Source organism: Colletotrichum destructivum, chromosome 1, assembly GCF_034447905.1.
Source record: "Colletotrichum destructivum chromosome 1, complete sequence".
Classification (NCBI taxonomy): Eukaryota; Fungi; Ascomycota; class Sordariomycetes; order Glomerellales; family Glomerellaceae; genus Colletotrichum; species Colletotrichum destructivum.
This window is the reverse complement of record NC_085896.1, coordinates 3,569,207-3,582,028: the sequence shown is the minus strand read 5'-3', so window position 1 is coordinate 3,582,028 and position 12,822 is coordinate 3,569,207. Positions and strand designations below refer to the sequence as shown.

The 12,822-nt window shown below is 56.4% G+C and overlaps 7 protein-coding genes across 7 annotated transcripts; 4 read left to right on the top strand and 3 right to left on the bottom strand.

Annotated features, from left to right (window-relative positions):
- Window positions 1-44: 44 nt before the first annotated feature.
- On the top strand, window positions 45-284 carry CDEST_01073 (uncharacterized protein; the record flags this gene model as incomplete). The annotated part of the gene is made up of 1 exon (XM_062917232.1): window positions 45-284. One exon carries the CDS (start codon window positions 45-47, stop codon window positions 282-284), a length of 240 nt encoding a protein of 79 aa, XP_062773283.1.
- Window positions 285-819: 535 nt separating this feature from the next.
- Window positions 820-2,021, bottom strand: CDEST_01072 (uncharacterized protein; the record flags this gene model as incomplete). The annotated part of the gene is made up of 2 exons (XM_062917231.1): window positions 820-1,870; window positions 1,975-2,021. 2 exons carry the CDS (start codon window positions 2,019-2,021, stop codon window positions 820-822), a joined length of 1,098 nt encoding a protein of 365 aa, XP_062773282.1.
- Window positions 2,022-2,804: 783 nt separating this feature from the next.
- On the top strand, window positions 2,805-4,461 carry CDEST_01071 (Putative serine/threonine-protein kinase, active). Its single transcript, XM_062917230.1, has 3 exons — window positions 2,805-3,013; window positions 3,079-4,050; window positions 4,115-4,461. The coding sequence occupies exons 1-3, from the start codon at window positions 2,918-2,920 to the stop codon at window positions 4,229-4,231; spliced, it is 1,185 nt and encodes a 394-aa protein (XP_062773281.1). The 5' UTR covers window positions 2,805-2,917; the 3' UTR covers window positions 4,232-4,461.
- A 4-nt stretch (window positions 4,462-4,465) lies between these two features.
- Window positions 4,466-5,661, bottom strand: CDEST_01070 (Putative peptidase M76, ATP23). Its single transcript, XM_062917229.1, has 2 exons — window positions 4,961-5,661; window positions 4,466-4,884 (listed from the first exon to the last, which is right to left on the bottom strand). The coding sequence occupies exons 1-2, from the start codon at window positions 5,564-5,566 to the stop codon at window positions 4,657-4,659; spliced, it is 834 nt and encodes a 277-aa protein (XP_062773280.1). The 5' UTR covers window positions 5,567-5,661; the 3' UTR covers window positions 4,466-4,656.
- Window positions 5,662-6,247: 586 nt separating this feature from the next.
- Window positions 6,248-8,602, top strand: CDEST_01069 (Putative aspartate/glutamate/uridylate kinase, glutamate/acetylglutamate kinase, PUA). The gene is made up of 6 exons (XM_062917228.1): window positions 6,248-6,486; window positions 6,691-6,741; window positions 6,796-6,983; window positions 7,042-7,152; window positions 7,204-7,474; window positions 7,545-8,602. The coding sequence occupies exons 1-6, from the start codon at window positions 6,462-6,464 to the stop codon at window positions 8,345-8,347; spliced, it is 1,449 nt and encodes a 482-aa protein (XP_062773279.1). The 5' UTR covers window positions 6,248-6,461; the 3' UTR covers window positions 8,348-8,602.
- Window position 8,603: 1 nt separating this feature from the next.
- Window positions 8,604-9,747, bottom strand: CDEST_01068 (Putative 60S ribosome subunit biogenesis protein NIP7, pre-PUA). The gene is made up of 3 exons (XM_062917227.1): window positions 9,417-9,747; window positions 9,247-9,335; window positions 8,604-9,178 (listed from the first exon to the last, which is right to left on the bottom strand). Exons 1-3 carry the CDS (start codon window positions 9,640-9,642, stop codon window positions 8,930-8,932), a joined length of 564 nt encoding a protein of 187 aa, XP_062773278.1. The 5' UTR covers window positions 9,643-9,747; the 3' UTR covers window positions 8,604-8,929.
- Window positions 9,748-9,921: 174 nt separating this feature from the next.
- CDEST_01067 (Putative nucleolar complex-associated protein) lies at window positions 9,922-12,267 on the top strand. Its single transcript, XM_062917226.1, has one exon. The coding sequence runs from the start codon at window positions 10,068-10,070 to the stop codon at window positions 12,180-12,182; it is 2,115 nt and encodes a 704-aa protein (XP_062773277.1). The 5' UTR covers window positions 9,922-10,067; the 3' UTR covers window positions 12,183-12,267.
- Window positions 12,268-12,822: the final 555 nt, after the last annotated feature.

The following is a 12,822-nucleotide window of genomic DNA, read 5'->3' as shown; positions in this document are numbered from 1 at the left end:
GTGCAGCTCGGGTCGGAGGTAGGGACTTGTGCTGGAGCTCTGTGATGGTGGGGTTTGGCGGGGAACACAAAAGAGTCTCGGGACCCCGATCCCTGCATGTCTCGGTGAGCCCAATGTCTTTTCAAGACCGCCGCCGAGCACACCGGCGCACTGAAGACGAGGACGATCACGGTACAACGGAAGAGGATTGTAATAAAAATCCGAAAAAATATGGTTACATGACTTGGGTCAAACATACAAAAACAGCGAGCAAGGAACCGCTTCGAATAATAGTACGGAAGTGAAACCTGAGGAGAGATCATTAAGCATTCAATGTGACAACCAACACTAATCCAAGTCTCTAAAAGACATCTAGACTCTTAGAATAGAGAAATCGCCGACACAGTATTCCCAAGGTAATAGATAGCTTGGGATTTCGGCGACTTAGTGGTTCCATTCACTTTTCCCTAGAAACACCCTTCCTTTCCTTTTTCTGGGGGGCTTTCCTCCCTCCAAATCGGTCGAGCTTACATAGTTCATCAGACCCCGATCGCTGAAGTTCCTCGACAGGCCCTGTTTTCCCCAGTCGTTACTCTCCATATCCTCACCCTTCTTGAACTCGCGTGTAGGATTAGCGAGATCCTCGATAAGCCCAGAGCCAAACTATTTAGAGTTCTGTGTGGTCCATCTCTGGCCTGCGCGAGGCCATCGCTTTTCGGGGCTTGATCGATATTTGAAATGCTTTTTGGTTATGGATATGGTATGCAGGCCACAGATCGCATTATATGCGCGATTTTCATCTGGTCGGCTCGGGTTTTCTGCTATATCCTCGACGTCGTCCTATGAGAAGAGTCCGAAATCCTCGCCCAGGAGTGGCAAAGGGGGGGACCACCGCTCGGTAAGAAACAAATGCTCTTCTTCGCCCATATGCTCTCGCAATCTGTCTTCAATGGCCAGAAAGGCATCGCTAACCATCCACCGTCGATATTCTTGCTCTTTGTGGCCGACTCTAGCGACATGGGCCGTGATGTACTTGCGCATGGCCGTGTCGGCCCGCTGGACGGCCGACTTGAGCGGGTTGAAGCAGGGCTTGTCGAGGTCTCGTCTTACGGCATAGAACATCTCGAGAATGGTGATGCCGCAGTCCCATTGACAAACGAGCAACCCGACGAGGCTCCTTACACTCGTGCAATACAAGGCTTCGAGGTCCGCATCCCCGAGAAGCTGGAAATGCCACAGCAGGACGTCCGCCGCGACGTTGCCCCACATCCTCTCGAGGGGGGCGTCCTTGTGCCTCATGCCTTTGTGGTGCCAGAAGAGATGCCAGGCGAACCTCCAGCAGAGGTAGCGGGTATAGGGGGGCGTTAAATTGGGCATCAACTTTGTTGCACGCTTCAGTCTGTCCTGCCATTGGGGCGGTGCGGAATATCCCTCCGCTGGCGGGTATCGAAGCTCTAACCATTCCTTGTCCGTCTTGAGTACGCCGGGAATCGATTTCAGTTTCACCCAGGTCAGAATGTACTCGGGGGTTCTCATGGCGATGCAGCTACCGTCGTTGTATCCGGGACACAGCTGAGGGGAGACTCGGATCATGGTCGTCACCGGCCCCGGAAACCAGACCTTGTCCTCGCTCATCCTAAGGACCCAATTGCATGACACGGGTGCTATTATGCTTCTGTCGCACCGGTCACATTTGACGTAAATCTCGACATGGCGTCCGATTGCATAGGCCTTCTGTTTTAGAAGTTCCAAAGGTAGTAGGCGACATTTAGGGACGACCGGCAGGGCCGGACTCGGATAATAGCATTCCATCTTGTGTCTGTTGAGACTGAACGCTGTCGACGAATTCGGGATCTTTGGTGGAGAAGAAATGGGTATGGTAGTGTTGAACCTGAATTGTAACCCTCGAAGTTCTTGAATGTAGAAGGACAGCTGCGGTATGTTATTCTAGTTGATGCGAAGAGGATTGCGTGGGCTAGTGGCCTTTCGATATACCGCCGTGGTAGCCCATCGGAGATACAGTATAGCAGTTTGGTTAACATTTTCCACCCGAATGGTGCGTATGATCTTTCAAAAATGAAACTTGGGGAACGTATCATCCAGGCCGAGGTATGGAGCGAGTATGGAGCGAGATATGAACTCCATCGCGACAAGCGTGGTGATAACCTCAAGCTGATCTGGAATCATCATTGCTCGTTGGTTGACCAACACCGCAGTGAGATTAAAGCCTCCGTCTCACAAGCCAAGACGTAACAGGCACTACTCGACGGGTACAGCAATCACACTCGATTCAATTTGTTTGTGATTGTTCCCACCCTTTTCATCCCGTCACTAAGAATCATCACAATGCCGTAGTGTTGAGTGAGCTGAATGCAACTATCATGGGAGGGCGATGCTGGAACTGGGATACGGGGTGTGGATAGTGCCTAGCGGAGATGCCATTCGACCTCTGCAGAACACAGAGCTTCCTGGGCAACACACCCTGACTAACTAACCATTGGTCAGGCGCATGCCTTGAAACGGGGCTGGGAAGGATCAAGCTTAGATCTTGGATGGACTGGAAATGTTCACGTCAGACCAAGCTGACAGCGGCTAAGAGCTCAGACGAAGCGGTTGTTCCCAGCATGGAAGACATCAGCTGGAGTGGAAAGTGGGGGGGGGGGGGAAGAGTCAGGTAGACCGTAGCATACGGTGCTGTTCCTGAAAATAGCGGGACAGGTCGCTGCCCTGTTGTTGCGGTTGGCTGGATCCTGTCTCCCTGGCAACCACCCCGACCCCCGTTGTTTAGCTTCCACAGAGGTTGGTGCATCGTTACCCGAAACCTTTCTTAATAAACCTGACAACCAACTCCAGGTTTCCTTAATCCCAGAAACCCTCCCAGTGCATCTCTTTCTAACCAGCAGGGAACGCTCGTCTTAGTTACGCATCTCCAGCAACGATGGCTACTCGAACGTTGGAGTCGCGCTTTGAGCGCATGTCCGTCAATGACGAGAATGAGCCTGTTGACGGCGGCAAGCTCTACTCCAAGACCCAGGTTCGTGCCTCTCGTCGGTGTGCTCTTACCACCCGGCAGTACTATGGCTGACACGGCGCGTAAAGTCCTTGGTCAAGACATCACAGCTCTCCCAGAGCTCGAGCAGACCGAACCTCGTCAAGGTTGCACTCCAGTCCCAGAGCACCAACGCCGTCGCCTCGGTAACGCTGCCCTCGCAAACCGTCCAACGGCATGCGAAAAACCCTGCGTCGCCCACAAGAAAGCCCCTCCCCTCAACCTCGTCGAGGACGTCAGATGAGGTCGCCGAGATCGAACGCAAGTCCGCCGTGTCCATCATCCTCGAGCCCTCGACGCCTAAAGTCTTCCATCTGGGCATGTTCGAAATCGGCCGGCCTCTGGGCAAGGGCAAGTTCGGCCGCGTGTACCTTGCGAGAGAGCGCACGAGTGGCTTCATCTGCGCCCTGAAGGTCCTGCACAAGAACGAGCTCCAGCAGGGCCGCGTCGAGAAGCAGGTTCGCCGCGAGATCGAGATCCAGAGCAACCTGCGACATCCCAACATTCTCCAGTTGTACGGCCACTTCCACGACAGCAAGCGCGTCTTCCTCATTCTCGAATTCGCTGGCAAGGGCGAGCTGTACAAGCACCTGCGCAAGGAGAGCCGCTTCCCTGAGTGGAAGTCGGCGCAGTACATCGCCCAGATGGCGTCAGCTCTGCGCTACCTGCATCGCAAGCATGTTATCCACAGAGACATCAAGCCCGAAAACATCCTCATGGGCATCCACGGCGAGATCAAGATCTCGGATTTCGGCTGGAGCGTCCACGCCCCTAACAACCGCCGCAACACGATGTGCGGTACCCTCGACTACCTTCCACCTGAAATGATCAAGCCCGGCAGCTCGGACAACTACTACAATGAAAAGGTCGACCTCTGGAGTCTGGGTGTCCTGACGTACGAGTTTCTTGTCGGTGAAGCGCCCTTCGAGGACACGCCTGTCATGACACAGAGGAGGATTGCCCGGGCTGACATGACCGTCCCGTCGTTTGTCAGTCCCGAGGCTAAGGACCTGATCAAGAAGGTGAGTCAACGTGCTACCCAATGCACCATTTTTGTTAAGACTACATGCTGATGCCGTCACCCAGTTGCTCGTCCTCGACCCCGAGAAGAGAATACCTCTGGAGCAGGTCCAGACCCATCCTTGGATCGTCAAGCACTGCGTCAAGGGCGAGAGAGCCGCCAACCGCGAGAGGAGCTCCTAATTAATGACCCTTATGATTCATGCATCACAAACTATCGAGGCATAACGGCCCTTGTAGGATTAACGGCGTTTCTTCTTTACGGATTCAGGCAGGCTCTGATCTATCTACGGCTTGGGGTTTAGGAGGGAGGTGTGGTTTCCAGTTGCATGTACGGGAGTTGGGTACCGTTGATGTCCGTCGTTTTTTAAAGTATGAAGAGAGAGGAGAGAGAAAACCAGACAAGCATAGCCATTCATCGTCAAGTTTTGCTGTTATTTTGGGTGTTTTGCTTCCATGAGAATAAATACAGTAGTGCATCCAGCTGTTTTGGGGGGTATTGTACACGCACACATACACACACACACACACACACACGCATATGCTCGTCTCCCGAGCCCATCCGTCACCACCATCATTATCGTGTCTTCTTTCCTTTCGCCGTCTCATCATCTATAAACCTCGTCAAAGGGCCGCGTGTCGCTGAAGCACGATTCCCAGACCTGGTTCACCACCTTGGTCGCCTGCACATCGTCCTTGCACCTTGGCCGGTTGAGCACGGACTGTATGGCGCGCTTCCGCACGCAGTCCTGGAACTGCTGCGACAAGCTCCAGTTGCCTCTCGTGAAGGCCTCCCTCGTCCACCTGCACTCGCCGCTGAGCGTCGATGCGCGGATCTGTTTGTGCGCAAGTCAGCTTTCCATTCACAAACCCCTCCTCGGTTCTCGGGAAGCGTCCGACGGAGTGGCCTACCTCTGTACACGCCGCATGCTTCAGGTCCAAGTCGCCCATCCAGTCGACGTTCCACCGCAAATGGTCCCAGGCGTGTACCATCTCGTGTGACAGCGTGTCCTCGAGGTGCTTGCGGTCCCTCACCTCGTTGGCGCAGATTAGGATGCCGTGGGCAGGGCTGAAGCCGCCGGACTGGCGGTGCACCTCGCCGTCCTCGGTCAGGCGGGCGGGGCAGCGCCTGCAGAGAATGTTGGACGAGTCGAGGTTGCCGTTGAGGGCGGTGATCTTGTCGTTGAGGAAGCGCACGGTCGGGGAGAAGGCGAGCAGCCAGTCGCGGTGCTCCTCGCAGCGCTTGCAGTCGCGCTCCTCGTTGGCGCGGTAGCGGGCCTCGCGGTAGTGAAACTGGCCCTCGGGGGTCATGCGGCCGGTGAGTACATTGAAGTAATTCATCCACCACTTGGTCTGCGGGTCGAAACCTGTACGGGCGGGATCATTACGGAGTTCACGCGGCGGCGGTTGTTGTTGTTGCTGCTGCGGCTGCGTCGAAGGGACCGCCGCCGCCGCTGCCGTCGTCGAAGGGGCCTCGGAGGGCGCTGCAGGCACTTGATTATCGTCGAGAATCGTCATGCTGGGTGATTCGGGTTGGGTAGTGCTATGAAAGTTGTCGCTGGGTGTAGGCGATTGATTGAAAGGGTAGGTAGGTGACTTAGCCAGGACGGAGGTTGCTGATGGTATCAGATCGGGGAAATTTTGGCCGCTATCGATAAGGCTAACTAACAGTGCCAACGAGCTGACGAACCGCCAGGTTGGTAGGCCATTTACCAGCCATATCGTCGTTCCCCCTTTTCGGCCAAAACATACTCAAAGGTATCTACCAATGCGTGCTTGATGGTTCAGTAGTAGCATTGGGCTATTGACATTGGGGTCGTGGCAGGAGTGTTCTTGGCTTTCACCGCCTTGCAACTTGAAGCCAATGGGTTCGGCCCTCGCGTCGCCCAACCTTAAAGTTGCTCCAGATGCGATCAACAAAGGCGCGCCCTTCATACGCAACTTGACTTGATGATACGTCAAGCCAGCCCATCATATTCTCCAACTTCCAAGCTACATACGTGCATGATATCTACTGCAGGGTAGGTCAGCAAGGTTGAAAGCAACTCGGAGAAGCGACCGCTAAGAGATGGGTTATCGGCGAAGATCACAGAGTACCGGCATGGGCCACCTCTGCCCCGGACTCTTCAAATTCTAGAGAAAGGCAACTGCCCAATCACAGGACTTTTCCGACTTGACTCCCGGGTCCTCTCCCGCCCGCCCTTCTCTGTTACGCCGGACGATCCCGATGTCGGGCCCTCCGGCAGGGTTTTTCCCCCTACCGAACCAGTCGCCCAGCGCCGCGAGCAGAAACCAAGCCTGACGACAAAGGGCGCGCAAAAAAAACCACTGACCAGGGACCTTGAACATTACCACCCTCTTCGTCCCAGCGTCCCACATTTACTCGACAACTGGCTGGCCTGAGTTTCTGGCAATGGCGGAAGAGAGTGGTCCAACGTGTAAGAGGATCCAGTATTTTTCTCCCCTACGTAACGTGCCTGATGACACCGTTGGGCGTCTTTTGATTCTTCTGTTCTTGGAGCTATTTGTACTTATTTCGCATTGCGTTCCTGTGTTGGCAGCAAAAGGCGCGGTGTTAGAAGTAGAGAGAGAAAGAGAGAGGAAGAGCGTCTGTGACTAACTCTATATACCCTCGCTTGCAGATATGAAGCACCGTGAGAGTCGCAAACCCCTGACGGTGGTGCTGAAGCTAGGTGAGTCGCCCAGGCTTGTTTTCCACGATGGTTCATACCAACTCATTTCAACAGGCACAAGCTCCATTGTTGATGAGGATACTCACCAACCCCTCTTATCCATTCTCAGTCTTATTGTAGAGACGGCGGTGAAGTTGAGAAAAGATGGCCATAGAGTAGTCATTGTCTCATCCGGTGCCATCGGCGTTGGCCTTCTTCGCATGGAGATGGACAAGCGGCCGAAGCACCTGTCAACACTGCAGGTTGGTCCTGTTTCTGCACTCTCGAGACCTCGGAGAACATGGCTGACAGGACTTGCAGGCGTTAGCGGCAATCGGCCAATGCAGGCTCATCAGTCTATGGGACGATTTGTTCGGCCACTTCAGACAACCCGTCGCCCAGATTCTACTCACTCGGAACGACATTGCGGATGTAAGTCGGATTGCCAGACGAGACCCATAAATATGTCTGACAGGATTACAGAGGACGCGGTATCTCAATGCCCAGAACACGTTCAACGAGCTTCTTGACCTGGGGGTCATCCCCATCGTCAACGAGAACGATACCCTGGCGGTGTCGGAAATCAAGTTCGGCGACAACGATACCCTCTCCGCCATCGCTGCCGGCATGGTCCACGCAGACATGCTGTTCCTCATGACCGACGTGGATTGTCTCTACGACAAAAACCCCAGAACCCACCCGGACGCTCAGGCCATCGAGGTCGTCGAGGACATCTCCAGTATCCAGGCGGATGGTAAGTTGAAGCATCTGAGGAAGGATGTGGGACTCACAGAATCGTGCCGAAACTGACACGTCCCAAACAGTCTCAACAGCGGGCTCCTCCCTCGGCACCGGTGGCATGATGACCAAGATCGTCGCCGCGAGACTAGCAACCTCGGCGGGCGTGACGACCGTCATCACCCGCTCTTCCAACCCGGGCAACATTGTCAAGATCGTGCGCTACGTCCAGGCCCAGCAGCGGTCCTCCCCGCGCTTCGACGCCACTGTCCACGAGGGCGACGACCACGACACCGACAACGAGCACCATCACGACCACGCCGAAGACCCCATGTCCCAGTCCACCGCCTCCCTGCGCCTCGACCAGTCTGTCGAGAGGCCGCCGCTGCACACCCGCTTCCTCCCTTCCTCGGACCCGATCCGCGATCGCCATTTCTGGCTCATCCACGGCCTCAAGCCCCACGGCACGTTGTACATCGACTCCGGCGCCCACAGCGCCTTGTTGCGCAAGGCGGGGCTGCTCCCCGCTGGCGTGCTCGACGTCGAGGGCAACTTTGCGCAGCAGGAGGCCGTCCGGCTCGTCGTCGTCGACCGGCTGCACGGCGCGAGCGCAACCCCGGGCGGCAAGCCATGGGGCGGCACGCCCATCGAGGTCGGCCGCGCGCTCGTCAATTACGCCGCTCCGGAGATCATGCGCATCAAGGGCCACCAGAGCTCGGACATCGGAGGTCTGCTGGGGTACGCCGACAGCGAGTACGTCGCGGAGAGGCAGCACATCCGCATCTTTAGCCGCGAGAGTCGGCCGGTAACGCCGAGCATCGAGAAGGTCAAGGAGCAGATTGTCGAGGAGGTGGTTTCGGGGATCACGGGATACGAACAGAAGCCGTAAAGTCAAAGAGACAGGGGCGAGAGCGGGGATGAGGAAGCAGGACGTTGGCATGCGTGATGAATCAGAAAACGGCCTCTTTTCCATGTTTCGAGGAGCTAATAGTACCGCGATACATGGCATAATTGTTGGACCTGCTGGCATTGTCGGGAACGACCAACACAAGAGCTCTCGTCAACTACGGCACCACTATAAACCCATTCGCTGTTCAGTTGCTTCTCAGCCACCAGTGTATCTGATATGTGATCGAACACGTGCAAAACCACTGCGTGGATCCTTCAGGTGGTTGTATAGTACTAGTCGAGGGGGGGGGGGGGGGGGGGGGCAGCGAAAGGCCACCGGCAGTACCAGCGTAGTCCCCCAGCTAAAAACATCGACCGAAAGAACAAGACTGCTGATGACCAACAAGAAACGCCGTCAAAATGCCCCACCGCGTCTTCTGACTCTCTTTTTTTGGTAAACCGAAAAACGCCGTCCCAAAGATGTACAACATAAAATAATATGCCCAAAGAAGCCAGAAGCAGAGTCGGCATTCCGGCTTCCTCCCGTCCTCCTCCGTTCCTTCACACACAAAACAAAACCCGTTTAACCGGCAAAGAGGGTATCTTCGTCACGCAGGTACTCGCCGCAATCGGATTGCCTGAAGCACACAACACCAGTGGGGTCGAGACGGCGCGCCTCGGCCGTCGAGCGGGCGGTGACGCCGAAGCCGAGGGGCTTGTCGTCCATGGAGAAGACGATGACGCCCTGGTGTTCCGGACAATCTTCGGACCAGCGGCCGACGTGGGCCTTGACGATGTTGCCACCATACAGGAAGGGCATCTCTCCATTGGGCTGTTCACGGGCAGATATTAGCGAATGTCGCTTCCGATAGGCCTTGCCGGGGGGTGGCCGGAACATACCTTGACCCAGATCTTGTATCTTGCGTGCTCGCTGAGAACCGGAAGGGCGGTGACGTGCAGACGGAACTTGCCAGTCTTTGTGAACTTGCCTGTATCGAGCTGATTAGTCGCAACGTTTGCCGCAGAATGTCGTGGTGCACGAGTATGGATGGATGTGCGCGGGAACATACCCAAGCAGATGCCGATGCTGAGAAGCTTCTCGCGGGCGATGCTGGTTGCCAGATTGGCGACGGAGAGGCGCACGTAGTACACGCGGTCGCGGATCATGCGGAAGACGTAGCGGTCCGGCTCGGGGCCGTTGTCGAGCGGGGCGATGAGGTTCTTGAGCGAGCTGCCCATGTAGCTAGCCAGCTTGTTGAAGAGGGTCTCGGTCTCCTTTTCCGTAAGGGGACGCATGGTGGGCTATCTGTTTTGGTTTCTTGCCCTTTTTCTTGTGGGTTCAGGCTGTTGATGTGTACAAGAAGGGTGCGTTTCTTCGGAAAGGGAGGGGAAGACTTGCAATCGCTACCAAGCCCGAGAGTGGGATGCAGAAGTGCATTGCGATGCGAAAAGGTTGGAGTAGCGGCAGAAACCCAAAAAATTTCGGGCGGTCTGAGTGGTGTCCGGGTTATCATTGGCCTAATTGATATGACTCCACTAAAAAGTTCTCGACGGTCCCTCTTTCAGCGCCGCTGGGCTCCCCATTCAATCTACCCGCGCATCGAGAAATCTTTCCCTCCGACGTGGAGAGAAGAGAACTGAGGGCCAGCGAAATAGAAGAACATCGACCACCGACACCAGACGGACACGATCGACCACACGTTCTTTAATCTCCCTTAAAAATGTCCTCCAGAGCCACCAAACGCCGTAGGCTCACGCCGCCCCCCGAAGACGAGCACGACACCGCCGGCAAGGGCTCCAAGAAGATCCAAAAATCCTTCTTCAAGAGCGCGGCTGGCTGGAATCTGGAGCAGGACTACGAGAACCGTCCACGCAAGGGGAAGAAGGAGAAGAAAAACAGCAACCGGCTGCCGATCAAGACGGCCGACGGCCGTGTCGAACAGTACCAGTCCCTCGAGGGCGACAACAGAGATGATGACGCCGCCTCGGTCGAAAGTGACGGCGAATGGCTCGAGGGCCGCGAGGATGAAGACGCCACCGCCGAGGCCGCCGCCGAACGGCTGCGCCAGGACCGTAGGAAAGAGGAAGAAGAGTCGAACCTACCTGAGCCCGTCCAGATCCACCAGGCCAAGGAGGAGCTCGCCAAGATCGCCATGGCGCTGAACGAGGACCCAGAGGAGAACGTCGGCGCCTTCAAGGCCCTCGCCAAGATCGGCCAGTCGCGCATTCAGGCCATCCAAAAGCTCACGCTGGCCACCCAGCTTGCCGTCTACAAAGACGCCATCCCGGGCTACCGCATCCGCCCCGTCGCCGAGGACGCCCCTGTCGAGAAGCTCTCTAAGGAGGTTCGCAAGCTGCGCGCCTTCGAGCAGGCCCTTGTCTCCAACTACCAGGCCTACATCAAGGAACTGGCCAAGTGGGCAAAAGCCGATATCCCTGCCACGCGCCAGACGGGGCAGAGCATCTCGAGCGTTGCCATCTCCTGTGCGTGCACGCTCGTCACCGCGGTGCCGCACTTCAACTTCCGTAGCGACCTCCTCAAGATCCTCGTCAGCAAGCTCTCCAAGCGCAAGATCGACGCCGACTACGTGAAATGCCGCCGATCGCTCGAGACGCTCTTCGTTGAGGACGAGGAAGGCCGGCCCTCGATGGAGGCCGTTTCGCTGCTGACCAAGATGATGAAAGCCCGCGGCTTCGCCGTCGATGAGAGCGTGCCCAACCTGTTCCTCCACCTGCGCCTGCTATCCGAGTTCGCCGGCAAGGCGTCTCAGGACCGCGTCGACCGGGAGCGCGACCCGGGCGCGCCGGCGCCGCAGTCACGCAAGAGCTTCAAGAAGGAGTTCCGCACCAAGAAGGAGCGCAAGATGCTCAAGGAGCAAAAGGCCATCGAGAAGGACATGCAGCAGGCCGACGCCCTCGTCAGCCACGAGGAACGCGAGCGCATGCAGTCCGAGACCCTCAAACTCGTGTTCGCGTCCTACTTTCGTATCCTCAAGATGCGCGTGCCGCATCTCATGGGCGCCGTCCTCGAGGGCCTGGCCAAGTACGCCCACCTCATCAACCAAGACTTCTTTGGTGATTTGCTGGAGGCCCTTAAGGACCTCATCCGCCACGCCCAGGAGGACGCCGAAGATGCCGAGGATGTCGAAGGCGAACAAAGCCAAGGAGCCGGCGGTGATGACGACGACGAAGAAGAAGAAGAAGACGACGACGGCCCGTCCCGTAACACAACCCGCGAAGCCCTGCTCTGCACCGTGACGGCCTTCGCCCTGCTCGCGGGCCAGGACGCACACAACTCCCGTGCCCAGCTGCACCTCGACCTCTCCCACTTCGTTACCCACCTCTTCACCTCGCTTCCCTCCTTCTCCATGAACCCGGACCTCGAGCTGACCTCAAAGTCTCTACACATCCAGCCCTCGGCCGCCGCGGCGACACGCGACAACCGCGTGAACCTCCAGACCACCACCGTCCTACTGCTGCGCTGTCTGACGGCCGTGCTTCTGCCCGCCTACCAGATCCGCTCCGTCCCGCCGCTACGGCTGGCGGCTTTTTCGAAGCAGCTCATGTCCGCGGCGCTGCACGTGCCCGACAAGTCGGCGCAGGCGGTGCTGGCGCTGATGCAGGACGTCTCGCACACGCATGGCAAGAAGATTGCCGCCCTGTGGCGCACCGAGGAGAGGAAAGGCGATGGCACATATAACGCGCTGAGCGAGAGCGTCGAGGGCAGTAACCCGTTCGCAACGACAGTGTGGGAGGGCGAGCTGCTGCGGAGGCATTTCTCGCCCAAGGTGCGGGAGGGCGTTAAGTTGTTAGAAAAGGAGATTAGTAACGCGTAAACCAAAAAGAGGATGGGATTTCCAGAGCATAAAAGGAGTTGTTGGGACACAAAATAGGCGATCTTGTCCAATATCTAATGACCACGTGCATAACCTTAAGATCACGTCGTGAAAGTCATGAGGCCGCTCCGAGCCCCGCTGCTGTGAAATGCTTTTGCAACACCCGCGCATCGACATCGACGATCAAGGCTACAAACAATTCCTCTGCAAAACCTTGTTGATTGACTGACTATCTAAGGTCCGTTCGGGTGGACGGTCTTACATCTCCGAGCAAATAGAATGCGGCGACGGAACAAGTACTGTTAGACGCCAGAACCGGCGTCATAGAGACGGTTCCTTCCTCGCCGAGCCCTCGAATCATCCTTCTTCCAAATACCAAACCAACCATTTCTCATTCCCCCAACAGTCCTTTACCTCCTCGGCATATTCGTCATTTCCGAACGCCCATCCTGAGGCCAATGTAATCAGAAGTTAGCCCCCTTTGAGCGGGTTCTCGGGGTTGTGCCACTATAGGGCACCATTAAAGAGAACCAGCCGTAAGAAACAACTTATTGCATCGTCATCCGAACAATCTTTTCGGAATGGCCACAAATAGTCGCCTGTTCCAGTGTCATGACGACGTGTTCCGATATGCCATCGT